The 18,872-nt window shown below is 42.5% G+C and overlaps 1 protein-coding gene across 1 annotated transcript; it reads left to right on the top strand.

The window, feature by feature from the left end:
- The first annotated feature begins 1,730 nt into the window (after positions 1–1,730).
- Positions 1,731–18,563, top strand: lmln (leishmanolysin-like (metallopeptidase M8 family)). The gene is made up of 16 exons (XM_030428505.1): positions 1,731–2,232; positions 3,369–3,472; positions 3,663–3,693; positions 4,287–4,369; positions 4,889–5,006; positions 6,469–6,647; positions 6,761–6,866; positions 7,141–7,235; positions 7,528–7,645; positions 7,978–8,085; positions 8,166–8,353; positions 8,491–8,623; positions 15,584–15,743; positions 15,986–16,116; positions 16,255–16,465; positions 16,545–18,563. Exons 1-16 carry the CDS (start codon positions 2,098–2,100, stop codon positions 16,643–16,645), a joined length of 2,001 nt encoding a protein of 666 aa, XP_030284365.1. The 5' UTR covers positions 1,731–2,097; the 3' UTR covers positions 16,646–18,563.
- The last annotated feature ends 309 nt before the right edge of the window (positions 18,564–18,872 follow it).

Below are 18,872 nucleotides of genomic sequence, written 5' to 3' on the forward strand. Positions count from 1 at the left end.
CACCAAAAGTTATGCAACATCAGCAGACACCTTAGCACACAGCACTGTAGCGTGTATGACTCAAAATGAATAAAAAAGTAGTTAAAACAGTGTGTTTGTGCAAGCAGCTACTTACCTGTTTGTTGACATCCGTGTCTTCCGGTAGCTAGACCAAACTAGTCAATCCGTCTCACTGGCGGAGACGGAAACGTAATCCAGCATATTCGTGTTTATGTTTATAATGTACATGTCCATGTTACAGCCTGTCATGAGCCATGAGCCTTACAATAGCCTGTTAAGCCTGTTAAGTGCACACTCGGTGGATACACTAGTTTGGTCTAGCTACCGGAACACACGGATGTCAACAAACAGGTAAGTAGCTGCTTGCACAAACACACTGTTTTAACTACTTTTTTATTCAGTTTGAGTCATACACGCTACAGTGCTGTGTGCTAAGGTGTCTGCTGATGTTGCAGAACTTTTGGTGTGAGATGTGGAGCATGTTAAGACGCTTAAAACACAGTGTAAAGTTCTGACCCCATGCTGTTAGCGTTCAATGCTAAGTCTCCGTTCACGGAGCTCTGTAATGGCTGGACCAAATGTGTTTGCGTCTTCGGTACTGGCAAGTCAAGGGTAGCTTGAGCAATGAAGCTGCATGTTTAAATCGACCAAAGTTCTCCTTTAACTATACTTTTGCAGAGAGTTGACAGTTTAATTGTTAATAATTGTCGGCGAAGGACGGAAGCATGTCTAAGGCGCTGCCATTTCCCAGGTCTTCCTCATGTGACTCCAACACAGATTCTTGACGGCTGAACTTTGAGAAATAAAACAGTTGTCGAGAGTTACGGTCACTTGATCAGCATGGTGTCTCTGTTTAGTGGGGGCGATGACCAGCATCTCAGTTTTATCTGAATTTAGGAGCAGGAATATTCACTGCGTATAAGTATACACACATCTACACGTACATCCTGGAGTATACACACATCTACACAAATACACAGAAACTCAAAATAAAAGATTTGTTACAGGATCGTCTGAACCCGAGGCTACAGACAGCAGAGCAACTATCAAATGACTTCTGAGTGATTCAACTTTAAATTGTTGCTAATTAATTTTCTGCCAGTCAGCAGAACACGATTTAATTCAACTGGACTCAGCGACTGAACAGGATATTAACGAACACTCGTTCTGAGCAGAGAAGAAGAGGAGTGGTTGGACGGAAAGATGAAGGTGGTCAGACAGACACAGAGCCTCCTTTCTTTCACCATCAGAGGCTTCAATATTAAGCTGAACTGGAACAACCACATTTAATCACATTTACCTCGTCTCTGAAGTTAATTAAGTTTTAGTGACTGTCTGTCTGTGTGTGTGGGAACCAGCATCACACACAGTAAGTCAGAAGAAGAGTTTACACGTTGTTTTAATGGACTATGTTCAATATTGTTTATAGATTTATCTTTTGAATTAAGAGCGTGTTCAAATGGGTTTAGTGTTTAAAGATATATATATATATATATATATATATATATATATATATATATATATATATATATATATATATATATATATATATATATATCTCCATATACATATCCTCACCAACAGCCCACATTATCCTCACAGATGATGTTTTATGGATGCTGGTCATTTATAATCTTATTTCTTTATGCACACATTTTCTAGCTTTCGGTTGGAACGTGTATCCATCGGTACCGCGGCGCCCCCTAGCGGATAAATCCAACCATGACAAGAGGCAGACAAAAACCCAGGCTGAGTGACTGCTCCTTTCAATAGACGATCTTAACAGCCCAGTGCCTGTTTCCGTATAGAAATGTTCATCTGAGTGATTCCTCTCGCTGACAGACGATCTTGGTCTTTCCCGGTCCCCTCTCAGCTGACTCCCGGTAGCAAACCAAGAGATTTTACCTTCTACCGGCCGGTGTTTCTCCTCCTGTGGGCTCTTCTCTTCTCTGTTTGCCATCAGGACTTTTTGCGGGATGTTAACATGTTGTGATTCAGCCTGCGAGCGATGAATGAAACGAGCACCGAGCGGACCGGGCCGACGGAGGTTCTGTTGACGTCGGGCTGCCGAGCCCCGCTGACCGGGCCGGTGGGAGGATGGAGCCGAGGCTGAGATGTGATGGCAAGCCGTCCGTGTCCCGGTTCCTCGGCTCGGCCCTCATCTTCTCCATCTTGGCCGTGTTAGCGAGCTGCCACGGGACGTGCAAACATCGAGTCCCCGCTCCCAGCGAGGTGAGCCCCGGTCAGGCTGAACCAGCGGCAGAGCTGGGCTGAGCTAGCTAGCACGTTAGCTGTGGTAGCTAAGTAACGCGTCTTTCAATGAGCTGAGATAATGACTTTACTGTGACACTCACTGTCGTTAACCGTGATGACTGTATAATGTGAATTACGAGTTATTGTGTGACATCAAATGTAAGAACACTGTAACATGTTCAGCTAACAGGTTAGCTACGTAACGTTAAATTATATTTACAATACCGTTAGCTAGCAGGCTAAACAGCTAAGACGAAGCTAAGTTCTTACTCAGAGACTTTCTCGTGTTAAATGAAAGTAACAGTCTTTGACAGCTTCTGTCAGGAACAAAGTATGAACGTGTTTATTAATCAGTCTTAACTTTATCATCTTTATCCTGTCCGTTTCCCCTAGCAACAGCCACAAGAACACTTCCGGGTGGGGTACTTCACAATAAAGGCACTTTTAAAACACTCGTTTCAAACCTAACATTGAAAAAATCACTTAATTTTAACACTAAATTGCTCCAACAATGGATCCAAACACTCTGTGAAATATGTTGTGTTATGTAATAACAACAATAATAATAACAATATCAATATCAACAATAGTAATTATTATATCAATAATAATAATAATAATAATAATAACCATCATCATCATAAAAATATATGTAAGAATATTTTGATTTTATCATAATGCGTTGAACCAGACTGACAGTACTCAACTCACCACGTCTCAGTTAAACCTGAACATTGTAACTTTAGTATCAGACTGTAGTTTCAGATAGACGGAGCTGATAAGCTGAAAGCCAAGTTTATAATTGATTATAATCACAGTGTCAGGTGTGATCATGTTACCCAGTCTGAACCTTTTCTTTGTGTTCTGTGTTTTGTCTACCTCTTGTTTAGTTGTTTTATGTGTAACACCAAGGACCATGCTGGAAATAAGCTTTACACTTTTGCATGTCATCCTTTTGGATTACCGTTTTATGTGTTTTTGATCCAGAAATCAATCAATCAATCAATAAATCAATCAATCAATCAATCAAAACCTGGAGTGTTTATTACAAGTCAAACTGCTCAGTCTCTCTAAATGTCTCCCATCATGTGTCTGTGTGTGTTTGTGTGTTTCAGGTGGTCCATCATGTGTACCTGAAGCCTGAACGTTTGATTAAAAGAAGCTCTCCTGATGACCTACAGCTAAAGATAAAGATCATCTATGATTACAGCGTGGACCAGTGAGAACTGCAGCAGCTCAGTCACATATAAATAGACATACAGAATATATCAGCATCATGGACACCAGAGACGGACATGTGACAGTTAATGGTTGAAGTTATTCAAGCATCACAAAGTATTTTTTTTCTATGAATCAGACACCAGCTGTGACTACATGACGTCAGTAATGTTTCCTCTCTGTCTCCACAGACTTCCTGCTGACAAGAGGAGGCTGGTGAAGGTGAGGAACACCTGAGAGTTCAGCACTGACACACCTCAGTCCTATCACTGGTTTCCTAACGTTTGCTGCTCTGTGATTCTGGTTCCGGCAGTAAAGAGCCAGAATCAAAGAGATGAGCCAGTAAAGGCAGAGAAGAAGACCTTATCTAGGAAACCATTGAGGATTTAGCGTGACCATAACTTGCACGTGTGCACACTCAAAAAAAAAAACAACTCTGCAAGGAACATTAAAAGCTAAAATATTGATACACAGAGGTTGTTTTTTTTCTTAAATTTAGATCCAACTTTTAGAGAATTTGTATTTCTAGACAGTTCAAAAGTTGGTCTGATGATTTCGGCAGTGTAGTTGTTGGAAGCCTCTAGTGGCCATCACAGGAACTGCAGTTTGAAGCTCAAACAACCAGCCAGCCATACATTGTGTTTGTTTGTGAGTAATTTTTAGCTAACATGTAGTTGAAGCTCTCGGCTCTTTGCAGTGATGCAGATCTGTACCTCCACACATCCTGACATCACTGCTGGGTAACCAAATCAATCAGTCTTGTGAGACTCTGTGTGTGTGTGTGTGTGTGTGTGTGTGTGTGTTTGTGTCCTAAGGATAAGCTGTTTCCTCAGGCCATTGATTACCTGCAGAGAGCATTCAGTGTGAGGAGGAGGGTGGGGCCTGTGCTGCTCAGCAGGTGAGTTACCTGTTTGTCTCTGTGTTAGACACACAGTCATATGAACAGATTGGTACTCGTGTGACTGATTTATTTCTCATCCATCACTCTTATCTTCGGTGCAAGATAAATCCCAAACTTGTTCAGACGTGTTGTTCGAACACACTCATTGTCAGACTTAAGACATTTGTTGGAGTTCAAAATTGTGAATGAAGAAAGTAAGATCATAACAAATAATCAATTAATCATTAGAAATTTGCAATAAAAACACTAAATAGTTCTCTGATAAATGTCCGTGTCTGGTTTCCCCTGTGGATGTTGTTTAAAGCCATTAGTGTGATCCTCACAGAGAGAGTTGGATGAGAGATGTTAAGAAGCCTTTATGATCCTTTAGTTTCCATCATCTGACATTTCTTAAAGGTGCAACACCTTTTAATAAATGATTTTCTTAATGATGATCAGAGCTGAAACAGTGTGTTTGTTCTGTAACAACGTCACAGAGTTCATTAACATCAGAGCTTGTTGTCCCTGTCATCTCAGACAATGTGCCACCAACCAGTACCTGAGGAAGAGAGATGACCCTCACCGTTACTGTCAGGATGCCTGTGCAGACGTCACCCGCTGTGGCCCGGTCATGGTCCCACAGCACCACCTGCAGGTCAGTACAGCCACAGACAGGAATTAAGGTTATTTCTAGAGCACCAGCTGGACAAAAAACAGAGTTGAGAGGTCCATCCATCCATCCATTTTCTTCCGCTTCCCCGGGGCCGGGTCGCGGGGGCAGCTGTCTGAGCAGGGACACCCAGACTTCCCTCTCCCCAGACACCTTCTGTAGCTCCTCCTGGAGGATCCCAAGGCGTTCCCCGGCCAGCCGAGTGACATAGTCATTCCAGCGTGCCCTGGGTCTTCCTCGGGGTCTCCTCCCGGTGGGGCATGCCAGGAACACCTCCCGAGGGAGGCGTCCCGGGGGCATCCGATACAGATGCCCGAGCATCTGTGTGTGTGTGTGTGTGTGTATGTATGTATGTATGTATGTATGTATATATATGTATATATATGTATATATATGTATATATATATATATATATATATATATATATATATATATATATATATATATATATATATATATATATATATATATATATATATATATATATATACATATATATATACATATATATAGTGTGTGTGTATATATATATATATATATATATATATATATATATATATATATATATATATATATATATATATATATATATATATATATATACACATTCTATATATAGATATATATATGTAGATGCACCGATTGCAATCGACGATAATGCCCCTATCGGTTTTGATCGGAGTTCTCAAAATAGATCACATCAGGCCGATCAGATGACGTTCAAGTATAAAGACAGTGCATTAACTGCATGCAGGGAGGGAATTTCATGGCCGTCGTTGCCCCGCACTTTGGCCTTGATGCCCCCTGAAAAAAAAACTCATGGTACGGCCACAGTGGCCTCTGTGCCCCTGGCCCGGTCAGTGTAGCAAGCTTGCCTTGAATTACAGCCAGCTGAGTGCACAGTAGTCACTCACAGTAACTTCAATGAGTCCACGGTTCCTGCAGGTGGAGTCTCATCATCACGATGATCTCACGTGAAAGCCTCTAAAACAGCAGCAGCGTCTCAAAACAGAAGAACGTAACTTACAGCACAGCGAGCGAGCGCAGCCGGTTTGACATGAGACGTAACTGACTTATGTGGTAGGATTCAGTCCGGTAAAGAAGAAGAATCATTAATTAAATATATGAAAGTTACATAAGACAACAATATAGAAGAATTTATGGATTTGACGCTGTGATCGGCAATATTGGGATCGGCAGATACTGCTTTCGGTGATCGGTGATCGGCCCCAAAAATCCTGATCGGTGCATCTCTAATATATATACACTCACACATATCTATCTATCTATCTATCTATCTATCTATCTATCTATCCATCTCAGAATGTGAAGGTCAAACTCCTGATGTTTTATAATGTGTAAAGGTTTGTGTGTTGTCCCTGTGGAGGAGTTGACCTTCAGACTCAGTCCCTCTGATACTCCTGTCTTCTGTCACCTCCTCTCTCAGCAATGTAAGGTGTGCAGTGAATCAGGGAAGTCCTGTGGCCCTCTGGGGCCCCCTGATGGTCCTGGAGTTGAAGGGTCAGACTTTGTGCTGTACGTCAGCGGGATCACCACCGAGCGCTGTGGGCAGGAGAACATCGTGGCCTATGCTGCTTATTGCCAGCTGGAGGCAGAGCTGGACAGGTGAGGAGCACACCTGTAGACTGGTGATGTGTCACATGTCATCATCATGTCAACCCTATTTTTAAAATGATGGTAACTGATGGGAAGTTGTAACTGTCTCACCTGCTCTTCAGACCGATAGCGGGCTACGCCAACCTGTGTCCCAACATGATCTCGTCTCAGCCTCAGGAGTTTGAAGGGATGCTGTCCACCGTAAAACACGAGATCATCCACGCTTTGGTCAGTGTGGTCACATGTTTCATATCCTGTCACATTCAGAAAGTTGTGTTTGTGACCATCACACCTGAAGTTGGATTTACTGACACAGTCACCCTTCGTAGATTTTAGGGATTTTAATCCGTGTGTGCAGCTCGTACAAGTATTGATGCCACACATGTGAATTATTTTCTCCTCTTGATGATTTGTCGTGACTGATCTCTGTTAACCATGTTGAGAACGGACTGTCTGATTTCTGTATAAATGAAGTCAGTGTGGTTTTTCCTTCGTCCACCAGGGGTTCTCAGCGGGCCTGTTTGCCTTCTACCATGATGATGATGGTAAACCTCTAACTCCTCGCTTCGCCAGCGGCCTGCCCGCCTTCAATGAGAGGTGATGTCAGACTCCACCTGATCAGAGACCTTCTCAGGCTGCTGAGATGAGTCTGGTTCCCTCACATGTTGGTTAAGAGACAGCTTAGATTTGAACTGTAGTTTACTCAAACAAGAAAACACGCTGTAGATTCATCAAGTTTTATCAGTTTAAAACATAATGATTTCAAGAGCATGTGTTTGGATAAAATCAGCATTGATGTGTCAACAGCAGCCTTTATTATAGTACATGGAGAGTTCAAAATGACTGAAGTTATTATCTGATTACTGGCTTTGGTGTGTGTGTGTGTCAGTCTGGGTCTGTATCAGTGGAGTGAAGCTGTGATCAGGAGGGTCAGCAGGCTGTGGGACATCAGAGGAGGAGACATGGTCCGACACCAGGTCCACGTCCTGGTCACGCCTCGAGTCGTGGTGAGAATCACTTTAAACATATTGATCTTATTTATCTGAAGGGAGATTTCCTCCTCTATGAAGCAAAACTGCCAAAACATTCAGCTCCCCACATGTGATGACTTTCTGCTTTTCTTTGTCACATGTGACAGTAAACTGACTCTAGAGGAGAACAATAACCTCTCCAATTGCTCCTCCGTGTGGCTCGGAGATCTTTTAACTTTTTTACAATAACTTATTCTCTCTATTAGTCATTAAGTGTATAAATGTCAGATGAATTGATAGTGAAACTGTCTTTTAGTTGTTGTGACAGTATTTGACGGAGCTGAATGTGGTCTTGTGTCTGTTTCCAGGAGGAGGCTCGCAGACATTTTAACTGTCCCATCTTGGAGGGGATGGAGCTGGAGAACCAGGGCGGGACGGGGACAGAACTGAACCACTGGGAGAAGAGACTGCTGGAGGTGAACACTGTTCATTATGTTTAACTGCAGAAAACAGTTTGAGTTTCTCCTTGTTTCTAATATTTCTCCTCCTCCATCAGAATGAGGCAATGACGGGCTCCCACACTCAGAACCGGGTGTTCTCTCGGCTAACTCTGGCCATCATGGAGGACAGCGGCTGGTACCGGGCCAACTACAGCCTGGCCCAGAGGCTGGACTGGGGCCGCGGCCTCGGCTGTGACTTTGTCATGAAGAGCTGCAAGTTCTGGATGGATCGCCAGAGACAGAGGTCAGAGGTCACAGTCACATTGTTCAACACTGCTGTTCACATCAGGTGTTTGTAGAGACCCAGTCCGACTATCAGAGGGAACCCGTCCACAGGTTACAGTTATCTGAATACTGATTTGAATGTGTGTGTTGTTGCAGACGTCACTCTGTGACTCCGTTCTGTGACACGGTGCGAGCGTCTCCTCTGCAGCTCACCTGCAGACAGGACCAGCTGGCTGTGGCCGTCTGTAACCTTCAGAGGTATCCTCAGGAGCTGCCGCTGGAGTACCAGGTACACACACACTCTTCAGAGGTGGAGCCAAATCTGATTGTTGCTACCAAGTAACACGTAAAATCAGTTGGTGCTAAATGTTGTTACCTGAGAAACACCTGGATGAGAGAGTAACACAGTAACAGTCGAGGTAGAAAACGCTCTAAAAACAACTTCATCAGGGAAAAACTAATATATACAATGCCTTGCAAAAGTATTCACCCTCCTTGAACTTTTCCACATTTTGTCATGTTTTTCTGTTTTTTTTTTAAGTATGTTTTTGGCCTTTTAAGGCTGTATTGATAGTACAGCTGAAGATATGACAGGAAACAGGGGGAGAGAGCGGGGGAGTGACACGCAGCAAAGGGACCCGGGCCGGGAGTCGAACCCGGGTCTGCTGTAGAGCCTCGGCACACGGGACGCGCGCTCTACCAACTGAGCTAACGACGCCCCATTTTGTCACGTTTTAACCACAAATGTAAATTTATTTTATGGGGATTTAATGTGACCGACCAACAAGAAGTGTTGCACAATTGTGAAGTGGAAGGAAAAAGATACATGGTTTTATGTTTTTTTTTACAAATAAAAAACAGAAAAGTGTGGCATGCAAAAGTATTCACCCCCCTGAGTCAATACTTTGTAGAACCACCTTTCGCTGCAATGACAGCTGCAAGTCTTTTGGGGTAAGTCTCTACCAGCGATGCACATATAGAGACTGAAATATTTGCCCATTCTTCCTTGCAAAATAGCTTAAGCTTAGTCTGATTGGATGGAGAGTGTCTGTGAACAGCAATTATTAAGTCTTGCCAGAGGTTCTCAAATTGGACTTTGACTGGGCCGTTCTAACACATGAATATGCTTTGATCTAAACCAGTGATTCTTAACCATTGGGCCCAAGCTTGGGACGCAAGCACCACCTAGAGGGCCGCAAAAAACGTTCAGTTTTGCACCTGTGGGCTGCGAGGGCTGCGGGACTGCATAGGTTATCAACTGAAGACACCAGAGAAAAGCTGGTATCCATGAGACGCTCAGTTACAATGCAGCTTCTGACCACACGGTGGCTGTAATGCATCAGTAATGTTACCACCTGGCTCAAGGATGGCAACAAGAAGGGAGGTCACACACAGATATCTTAAACAAAAAGTAGTTTATTTAACTCAAACCAACATAAATGTTAAACTAGTGGGATATGTACAATAGGAAAAGTATCAGTCGTGGCAGCAGTGTATGGATGAGTGAAGATATGGTGTATTGTGTGTTGTGAAGTGCATCAAACTAAACAAAGGAAAAGAGGGTGTGAGCCCTGCTGCAGGCCCAGGTGAGAGAGAGAGACACACCCCTAGAGGCAGTCCTTATATACACTCTGGAAGCCCCGCCCAGAAAGGCAGGTACAGGTAGACGACCCTCCCAGCTCCATCTACCTCTGCAAGAAAACAGTCAGAGCATGTCAGACTACCAATTCAAGAGGAAGAGAGGTTGTTTAGGAAGCTCACAGAAGAACAGAAGAAGACATTCAGCTTGCCGCTCACCTGTAGCAAAAGGATAGAGAAGTTTTTAAAACGAAAACATTAAGACAAAAGTGGTGTCGACCCCCTCCCAAAAGACTAACATTTTGCGCAATTTTAATCCTGACTTCATTGGCTTTGTAAACGGAGGCAGCGAGGCAGAGCCGAGAGCCCAGTGTGTGGAGTGTGGTCTGACGCTATCTAACGAGGCATTAAAGCCCTCAGACCGCAGGAGGGCCGTTTGCGGACGGTGAGCGCTGATGGCGCAAAGACTCATGGGAGCGAATTCTTAAATGTTGATGAGAATGTTGTTGTTGTGATGTGTTTCGGTTTGATGTTTCCTGTACATGTTCTGACTGTTGTTGTGTCCTGAGGATGTTTGATGTTGAATTGGCATAGACATTGAGTTTGCAGTGTGCCACCATGGCCAAGTATGATGGTGGTTATATTCATGAAACATTTCGGTCTGAAGGGATGAGTAAAACTGCGGTCACTGTATGGGACCCATGTCGAAATTAAAGAACTGCCCAGTGAGACTTTCTTCTGCTCATGTCCACCACAATATGTTGACAGAAGTTTATTAAAAACATTTGCGGTTATCACGTTTCATCATGTAATTGTATTATTTATTAAACATTATTAACGTAATACCATGTTAAACTGTAAGTGGATTTGGCTTATTATTGAATACAAATCAAACCAAGAGTGAGATCAATTAAACCTGTATGCAGTGCTGTGGAGACTGTAACTACAGGTAGTTAAACTACGTTCATATTTTGTGCTGCGTCAAGTAATTCAACTACTTTTTAGGTACATTTTTGTAGTTTAACCACTCAATTTACAAACTACAGTTTTGGCCAATAACGAGATTTTTTTTTTAATTAAAAAATAAAAGATCTATATAATATACATTTTATTTTATTTTTCTTTAAAGAAGTTCAACACTGGTGTCCCAGCCAGTGCAGCATGTGAGCGGCTTTTTAATGTTGGTAAAGATGTTTGTAGTGCCAAACGAGAGAGGCATATTTGTATGTGAATTTTTTGTAGGCTATTATATTTTGTTTCATATACACCATGTGTTGATTTATTTAATGCTGATTTAAATGAGTATAATGAGTATAAGTAGTTGCTAAAGCTACTTTTTTTAGCAGTAGTTTTACAAACTACATTTCTCCAGGAGTAGAAATGCAGTTTGTTAAAACTACTGCCATGCTGAACTACATGTAGTTTTACATGCTACGCTTGCAAAGTAGCTTCCCCACTGCATATACAGTGTTAATATTTAATGGGCCCCGGGCCTCAAGGTCGAAAAGGTTAAGAACCCCTGATCTAAACCTTTCCATTGTAGCTCTGGCTGTATGTTTAGGCTCGTTGTCCTGCTGGAAGGTGAACCTCCGCCCCAGTCTCAAATCTTTTGCAGACTAACAGGTTTTCTTCCAAGATTCAGGGTTCGTACGGGTGCTTGAAATCCTTGAAAGTGCTTGAATTTCAATGTTGTGTTTTCAAGGTCTGAAAAGTGCTTGGATTTTAGTTTCAGTGCTTGAAAGTGCTTGACATTATAACTCTGTGTCTTGGCAACATTGGGATCAGACTGGATACTTTTCTTATCACAAGCAGAAATAAAATCAGTGTGTGTGTATCATCACACATGCAGCCTGGTGGCAATAGAGAAGGATGGCTGAGGAGAAGGTGAATTTGATGCAATTTGGACTGATGACACGTTCAATATTAATAAACTTTGATGAATAAGCGAAAAGCTTATAAAAGTTTATGTCAAAAAAGAAAATTACAGGGTGCTCTCAGGTCTCTCTTTGTCCCGATGCAAGTGTACCTGAAGAAAGCCAAGTGGCTTCCCTTTTTTTGGATAAAACTTTGTGTTCTATTTTAATTTCCAAAGTTTTTGCTATCATGAAACATCATTTTAGATGTTTACAGCATAATACAATGTACATAATTGTGATAAAAAGTGAAAAAAAATAATCATGAGTATATATATTCCTGTAGATGTGTATTTTACCCCAGCGATAAGGTGCTGGAAAATTGTGTAAATGACCCTTAAAAGTGCTTGAAAAGTGCTTGAATTTCACCTTGAAAAATGTGTACGAACCCTGAAGATTGTCCTGTATTTGGTTCCATCCATCTTCCCATCAACTCAGACCAGCTTCCATGTCCCTGCTGAAGAAAATCATCCCCACAACACGATGCTGCCACCACCATGTTTCACGGTGGGGATGATGTGTTCAGGGTCGATGTGCAGTCTTAGTTTTCTGCCACACATAGTGTTTTGCATTTAGGCCAAAAACTTGTTTGGTCTCATCTGACCAGAGCACCTTCCTCCACATGTTTGTTGTGCCCCCCACATGGCTTTGTTTTAACAATGGCTCTCTTCTTGCCACTCTTCCATAAAGGCCCCATTTGTGGAGTGCATGACTAATAGTTGTCCCGTGGACAGATTCTACCACCTGAGCTGTGGATCTCTGCAGCTCCTCCAGAGTTCTCATGGGCCTCTTGGCTGCTTCTCTGATCAATGCTCTCCTTGCCCAGCCTGTCAGTTTAGGTGGACGTCCATGTCTTGGTAGGTTTGCAGTTGTGCCATACTCTTTCCATTTTCAGCTGATGGATTGAACAGTGCTCTGTGAGATGTTCAAAGCTTGGGATATTTTTTTCATATCCTAATCATGCTTTAAACTTCTCCACAACTTTATCCCTGACCTGTCTGCTGTGTTCCTTGGGCTTCATGACGCTGTTTGTTCACACTACTGTTCTCTAGCAAACCTCTGAGGCCTTCAAAGAACAGCTGTATTTACACTGAGATTAGATTACACACAGGTGGACTCCATTCACTAATTAGGGGACTTCTGAAGGCAACTGGTTCAGAGTAAAGGGGGATGAATACTTTTGCACACCACACTTTTCTGTTATTTGTAAAAAAACGAGTGTATATATACATACATACATACATACATACATACATACATACATAAGGGCTGTCAAAGTTAACGCGTTAGTAACTCGTTAACGCAACCTCCTCTTAACACCGTTAATTTTTTTAACACGCGATTAACGCTCGGTATTTAAAAAATTGTAACCTATGATTTACGGCCATCGATGGCACCTGTAGTCTTGATCCAGAGGGTGGCAGAAGAAGAAGAAAGGGAATCAGAAGAAGAAGAAGCAGGGTTGATGGTTCGGGAAAAACACGGTGGACTGAAAAGCGAAAGTGAAAAAAATGTATCGTTTTGACAGCATCTATCGATCGATCGATCTATCGTCGGCTGTGTGTCGACGGGTCACAACTACAGTCTGGAAAATGAAACAGCAAAAGCCATCTGGGGCGCACTTTCTAAATCGCAGAGAGGAAGAGCAGGAGAAACTTGCAAAGGAGAAAGGTATGTCATTTTGAATAAATCTTTTTTATAATTTTAAGATTTAGATTACTAGTTTGCACTGTGGTTAGATGTTAAAGTGCTGAGTGAGTCAGTGCCTCATATGCAGGTGAGGATATCAACATGTGGACTTTATAGACAGAGGTGCAAAAGATGAGCTTATGTTATATACTGATGAACAGAGATAAGTACAAGTTGCATACTCATGGAATATTGTATCAAAAAAGTAGAGCATATTAATAATAAATGATATATATATACACAGGTAGAGTTATGTTTATACAGAGAGGTATGCACATAAAGCTGTGAGCATATGGGACTAAGTGAATGTATATGAAATGAATGTCAAAATTAAAATGCTTAGCAACTTAATAATATCATTTGAAATCTGGAAATGATTTACTCCATGTTGATAATACACTTGTTTGTTATATCATTTTAGATTCACTATTAAAATATTTAGGACCACCTGCAGCTGAATCATCAGACTATGAACAGCCATGCACCTCAGCTGCTCCAGTTTCCTCATGTGAGTTTAATGTATCAGTGAATGTTTGTGATGATAAAAATGTATTGACTTATGTGAAAATGACAATATGTTGTGCCATGTCTCATCCAGTCAATTTATTTGGACTTGTGTGTTCTCTGTGTTTATGGACCTCAAGCCACCAGAAGAGACACTACAAGAGCATGCCAACCTCACCCTGCCTCTATTCACTCAGCCTGGATGTTCAGGTGAGTGCAAGCTGCTCATCTTGATTGCATCACTAGCCCTTTTTAGATAGAAAAGGCGGCACATTTGCTCCCAGGTAAGGACGGCAATGTGCCGGCCTGTCTTTCTAAAACGGAGGCGCAATATTCCTCCTTTTCCAAAAGCCGCCTCTGAGGTAGGTGTGAACATGTGACGTGACGCGAAGCTCGAAGTCGCTGTGAACAGTGACATAGAATTTGTCCTCAAAATAAGAGCTTTACATTGCACCCCATTGGAGTTTAGAACTGGGTTCTTAGCGGGGGCTTTTAATTCTTTCTTAGCCGTTCTTAGCTTGCCGCTCTACAACATCAAGCTAACACAACCGAACAGCTACAGAGACCGAGGAGACGCTGCATCTCCTGGATCTCAGCGGCTGTCCAGTTGCTCATCTTAATGTCAGCGGATGAAGTGATGGACTGACTGCTGTGATCAGCTGTTTCCTGGTTTTAAAACTCCCTGGCTGTGGGTCGCACAACAGTGCAGGTCACCCACACCTCCGCCCACCTCACGCAGAGGCCGGCACATTGACGCCTCGATTTTAGATAGCAGGCGAGGTGGAAATAAGTGTACCCTCTGAGGCGGAAAATCGGCGGACCAAAACAGACCCCTAATTTGCCGCCCTCTGTCTAAAACCGCGGACATAGCCGCCAAAAGGACGGGCAAATTGGCGGCTTGCTGCTCTGTTTAAAAACGGCTACTGATTCCACACTTGTTGTGTCTCAGGTGTGTGCCTGATGAAGGTGAAGAATTTAAGCAAAAACTTAACTGTCCTCTTTCACTCATCTAAGTTGGCTCAAGGATGTTAAAAATATCAGTTTCTGCTTTATGCTGCAGTCACACAATAGCATTACATTGACATTATATCTATTGTATATCATCTGTGTGTGTGTGAGTGGCAAGTTATCATGAATACAAGTGTGCTTCATGTGCCCTCTAGATGCAGCAAACACTGGCAGTTCACCTTCAGCTGATCCTGCTGACCGGCCTCTTCATGTAACAGACCTGATGAGGACAGAGTTGGTTCGGAGAGGGCCGTATCATGTACCACCTCATTTCATATTTCCTTTTTGTATATTTATTATTGAACATGTTAATTCATTTGTACATAATGTTATATTGTTTGGATTATCATTGTTTAAATAAATGAGCAACTCATTGGACATGGCCTTTGGTCTTTTCTCGTGGGGATGGAGCGCTATCAGTAAAGCTCGCCTAGGGCACCAAATAGTATAGGACCGCCCCTGTGTACTACTGTGTGTGTGTACTCTACAATAACAGATACTGTGGTGTATGATAGACTGTATGTAACTGTGTGTGTGTGTTTGTGTGTGTGTGCCAGTACTTTGAGAGGATCCCTGATGTATCAGCTGATCAGCTGTCGTTGTTCGGCGGTGCCGTGGAGATCGCCGACTTCTGTCCCTTCAGTCAGGAATTCAGCTGGCACCTGAGTGGAGAATATCAGAGGAACTCGTACTGCAGAGTGACCGAGAACCAGCCAGGTAACTATTATACTACAAGTTATATATACTGACACACCTGATTACCAGCCAGGTAACAACAGTATGCCCAGGTGTATCAGTCTGGGAACCAGCCAGGTAACAATGACACTGATTATATACAATATACTTGCACCATGTTGCTCAGCTGACTGGATGAGAACCAGCTGCAAAAGTGTGTGTGTGTGTGTGTGTGTGTGTGTGTGTGTGTGTGTGTGTGTGTGTGTGTGTGTGTGTGTGTGTAGATTGGTGGAGGAACTACGGAGCAGAGCAGTATGGACCACACTCTGTATGTTTGTACCAGAAGTCAGCCTTCATCATGGAGCAGTGCACCAGGAAGATGACCTACCCTGACTGGGGCTCTGGATGTTACAAGGTCCACTTTACAAACATACACTTCATACAGTTTATACACTTCAAATACATCTCGTACTGTTTGGCTCTGAATTTTGACTTTAAAAACAATGGTGTCTCTCAGATTCTGTTGTCTTTAACCTTGTCCTGATGTCTCCAGGTGTTCTGCTCGTCTCAGGGTCTGGTGGTGTTTGTTCAGGATCGTTCCTTCCTGTGTGTCCGTAAAGGTCAGCTGCTGAGCGTCAGCGTCAGAGTCAACGACTGGGTCTATAACGGCGTCCTGATCTGTCCTGCCTGCACCGACTTCTGTGATGACTGCCCCCTCCCCCACCAGCTCCCGCCCATCAACACCTCCAGGAGTAACCCTCTTGGTCAGTGTCACCTGTCATAACGTACATGTTTACAGACAGATGTGTATATGTCTGATGTTGTGTTTGTGTGTTGTGTCAGACCCGTGCTCCAGCTCTCCTGGTCTGGTCGTCACTCTGTGGCTCCTGCTCATCAACCTGCTCCCCCTGGTGGCCGGATTGCTGCTCTGCAACTGCAGCTGATGCACACTCATGCACGCACACACACACACAAACATAAAGGTAGCTGGAGACTTTGACACATTTCCTTCTTCCTCTCCTTCCTCTTCTTCATTCCTCAGTTCTTCTTCATCTGTCTTTGCTTTCTTCATTTGTTCCTCAGGACCTCCTGCTCCTATTCCTCCTCCTGCTCCTCCTCTTCATCTGTATCTTCATCTCTCTGTCAGGAATGTTTCTTACTGACGCCTCATTCAGGTGCAAAACATCTGGAACATCAACAACCAATCAGATCGTTTCTATGGCTCAGACGGGCTGGACTCTGTCTCCTGATTGGTCTGAGCTGCAGTTGATTTCAGATCTTCCTGATGTTTCATCAGACTATTTCCTTCCTGCTGCAGCGACTGAAGAAGTAGATTATTGATCTCTGATCTGTTCTGGATCAGATCTATGTGAAGATCACGGTGAAGTGAATCAGACTTCAGCTGCCTGTCGTCTGTGAACCCGGAGGAAACATCACGTAGTCGCCCACTGACAGGAAGTAGAGAAGTACCTTTGATCAGGACGCTTCAGGTCCAAGTGTTGCTGTGTGCGTCTGGACGGATATAAGACTAAACTTTGATTTAAATTTACTTTAAAAGGTGAAAGGTTGGTGGACCTCCTCTGAATGAGACAACATCAGGATAGGATGAACGTGAAGATATTAGTTGGACACTAATATCATCAGGTAGTGTCCCTGACCGGACTGAAAACTGGTTCTAGTTCAACAAACTTTATTTTATTTAACAACACATAATGACCTCAGTATTTTATTAACAATGTAGAATTTAATACTGCAGATAAGATTTGGTTCAGTTTTCAGACCAGCCTGTTGTCTCAGTGAATCTGACGGTGCTTCATATCAAAGAGTTTAACATTAAATATTATATACTGTTACAGGACAGTTTAATTAAAACAGTGTGTGAGATCTGATCAGTGATCAGCAGTGTGAGCAGGGTGGAGGATGAAGGCTGTGTTCTCACAGGTCCATCTCAACGCTCTGATGTGTTTGTTCACATCCTGAAGAGGAACCGTCGGTGACATCTGAGGTTTATAAGCAGGAGGTGAACCTCTTAATGAACTTCCTGTTTTAATCATCACTTCCTGTTAACGTCCAGCCTGTGTGATGTGTGTGGATGGTGGAGAGACGACTGAGGAAAATGTGTTTGTTGTTTTTATCTGAAGTTGAATATGAAGTCAGTGTGATGGAAGGCAGCTGACGTTTGATTGCAGTCACGTTTAATGATTCAAAGTCACTTTGAGGATGACTGAAGTCACTTCTCACTTCACATATTGTTTTCTCTTCTTCTGTTGTATTTACTTGTTGCTCGTAAGTTCATGTTTACCTTCATGGTTTCATTATCTTTAGATTAAACAGTGAAGAAGAGCTGGCCTTAATGTTGAAGGAGTGTATTTATTTATTTATTCAGTCTTCAGTCTGTCACGCCCTCGTGTCCCTCCTCCTTCATGTTTCTGTTTAATGACTCAACAGGAAGTCTGGGCGACTGTTTGTCAACAGGAAGTGGAACATTTGATTGCTGGAAGTTTTCTGATTATTTATATAAACTGTTTTATTGATGCACTGTCCATCTTTACTGTTAGTCATCAGACTGATATTATTTTAAAGGGGCATTTCACCCTGTTTGTCTGCAGGAGATTCTGTCTGATATTTTAGTGAAGATGAAGATGACTGAAGCTGCTCTGAGTCCAGAACTCACTCTGTTTAAATCTTAAAGTCGGCTTCAGTTAAGACGGACGGTCCAGATGATTCCTGTTGTCCTTTGATCAAACCAGTGGTATTGATCTTTATTGATCTGATTTGTTTCTTTCTTTGTAGAAAAAGGGCTGCTTTTTAAGACAAATCAACTCTGAGACATTTGTCCAAATAAATGCTGTCTGGATCCCACAGATGTCCATTTGTCTTCTGTTAAATAATCACGTTAATCACGTCACACTGTGTGCAGACCGTAGTACTACAGATCATTATCGACATGTTTGAATATTTGACTGTATGAAGGCTGCAGGTCAACTCGAACACATCACATGAAATCAGGACATTTATGAGAAATCTACAGTTTTAGTATTGAGATGGAGACTGAAATGTTTCAGTCTGATATAAAATTGAAATTGAAACCATGTTGCTAAATCGTGTCTGTGGCCAAATACCTTCAATCTTTACAACGATCGGTGTGTTTTGTGTATTAAAATGAAGTTT

Source organism: Sparus aurata, chromosome 9 (genome assembly GCF_900880675.1).
Source record: "Sparus aurata chromosome 9, fSpaAur1.1, whole genome shotgun sequence".
In the NCBI taxonomy this organism is placed as follows: Eukaryota; Metazoa; Chordata; class Actinopteri; order Spariformes; family Sparidae; genus Sparus; species Sparus aurata.

Bases quoted from the DNA above. Each gene is read 5' to 3' on its own strand.
- lmln (XM_030428505.1), top strand. From the start codon at position 2,098: ATGGAGCCGAGGCTGAGATGTGATGGCAAGCCGTCCGTGTCCCGGTTC. The intron at 6,648-6,760 runs GTGAGGAGCACA...CCTGCTCTTCAG, and splicing joins CTGGAGGCAGAGCTGGACAG to ACCGATAGCGGGCTACGCCA. The intron at 16,117-16,254 runs GTCCACTTTACA...TGATGTCTCCAG, and splicing joins GGGGCTCTGGATGTTACAAG to GTGTTCTGCTCGTCTCAGGG.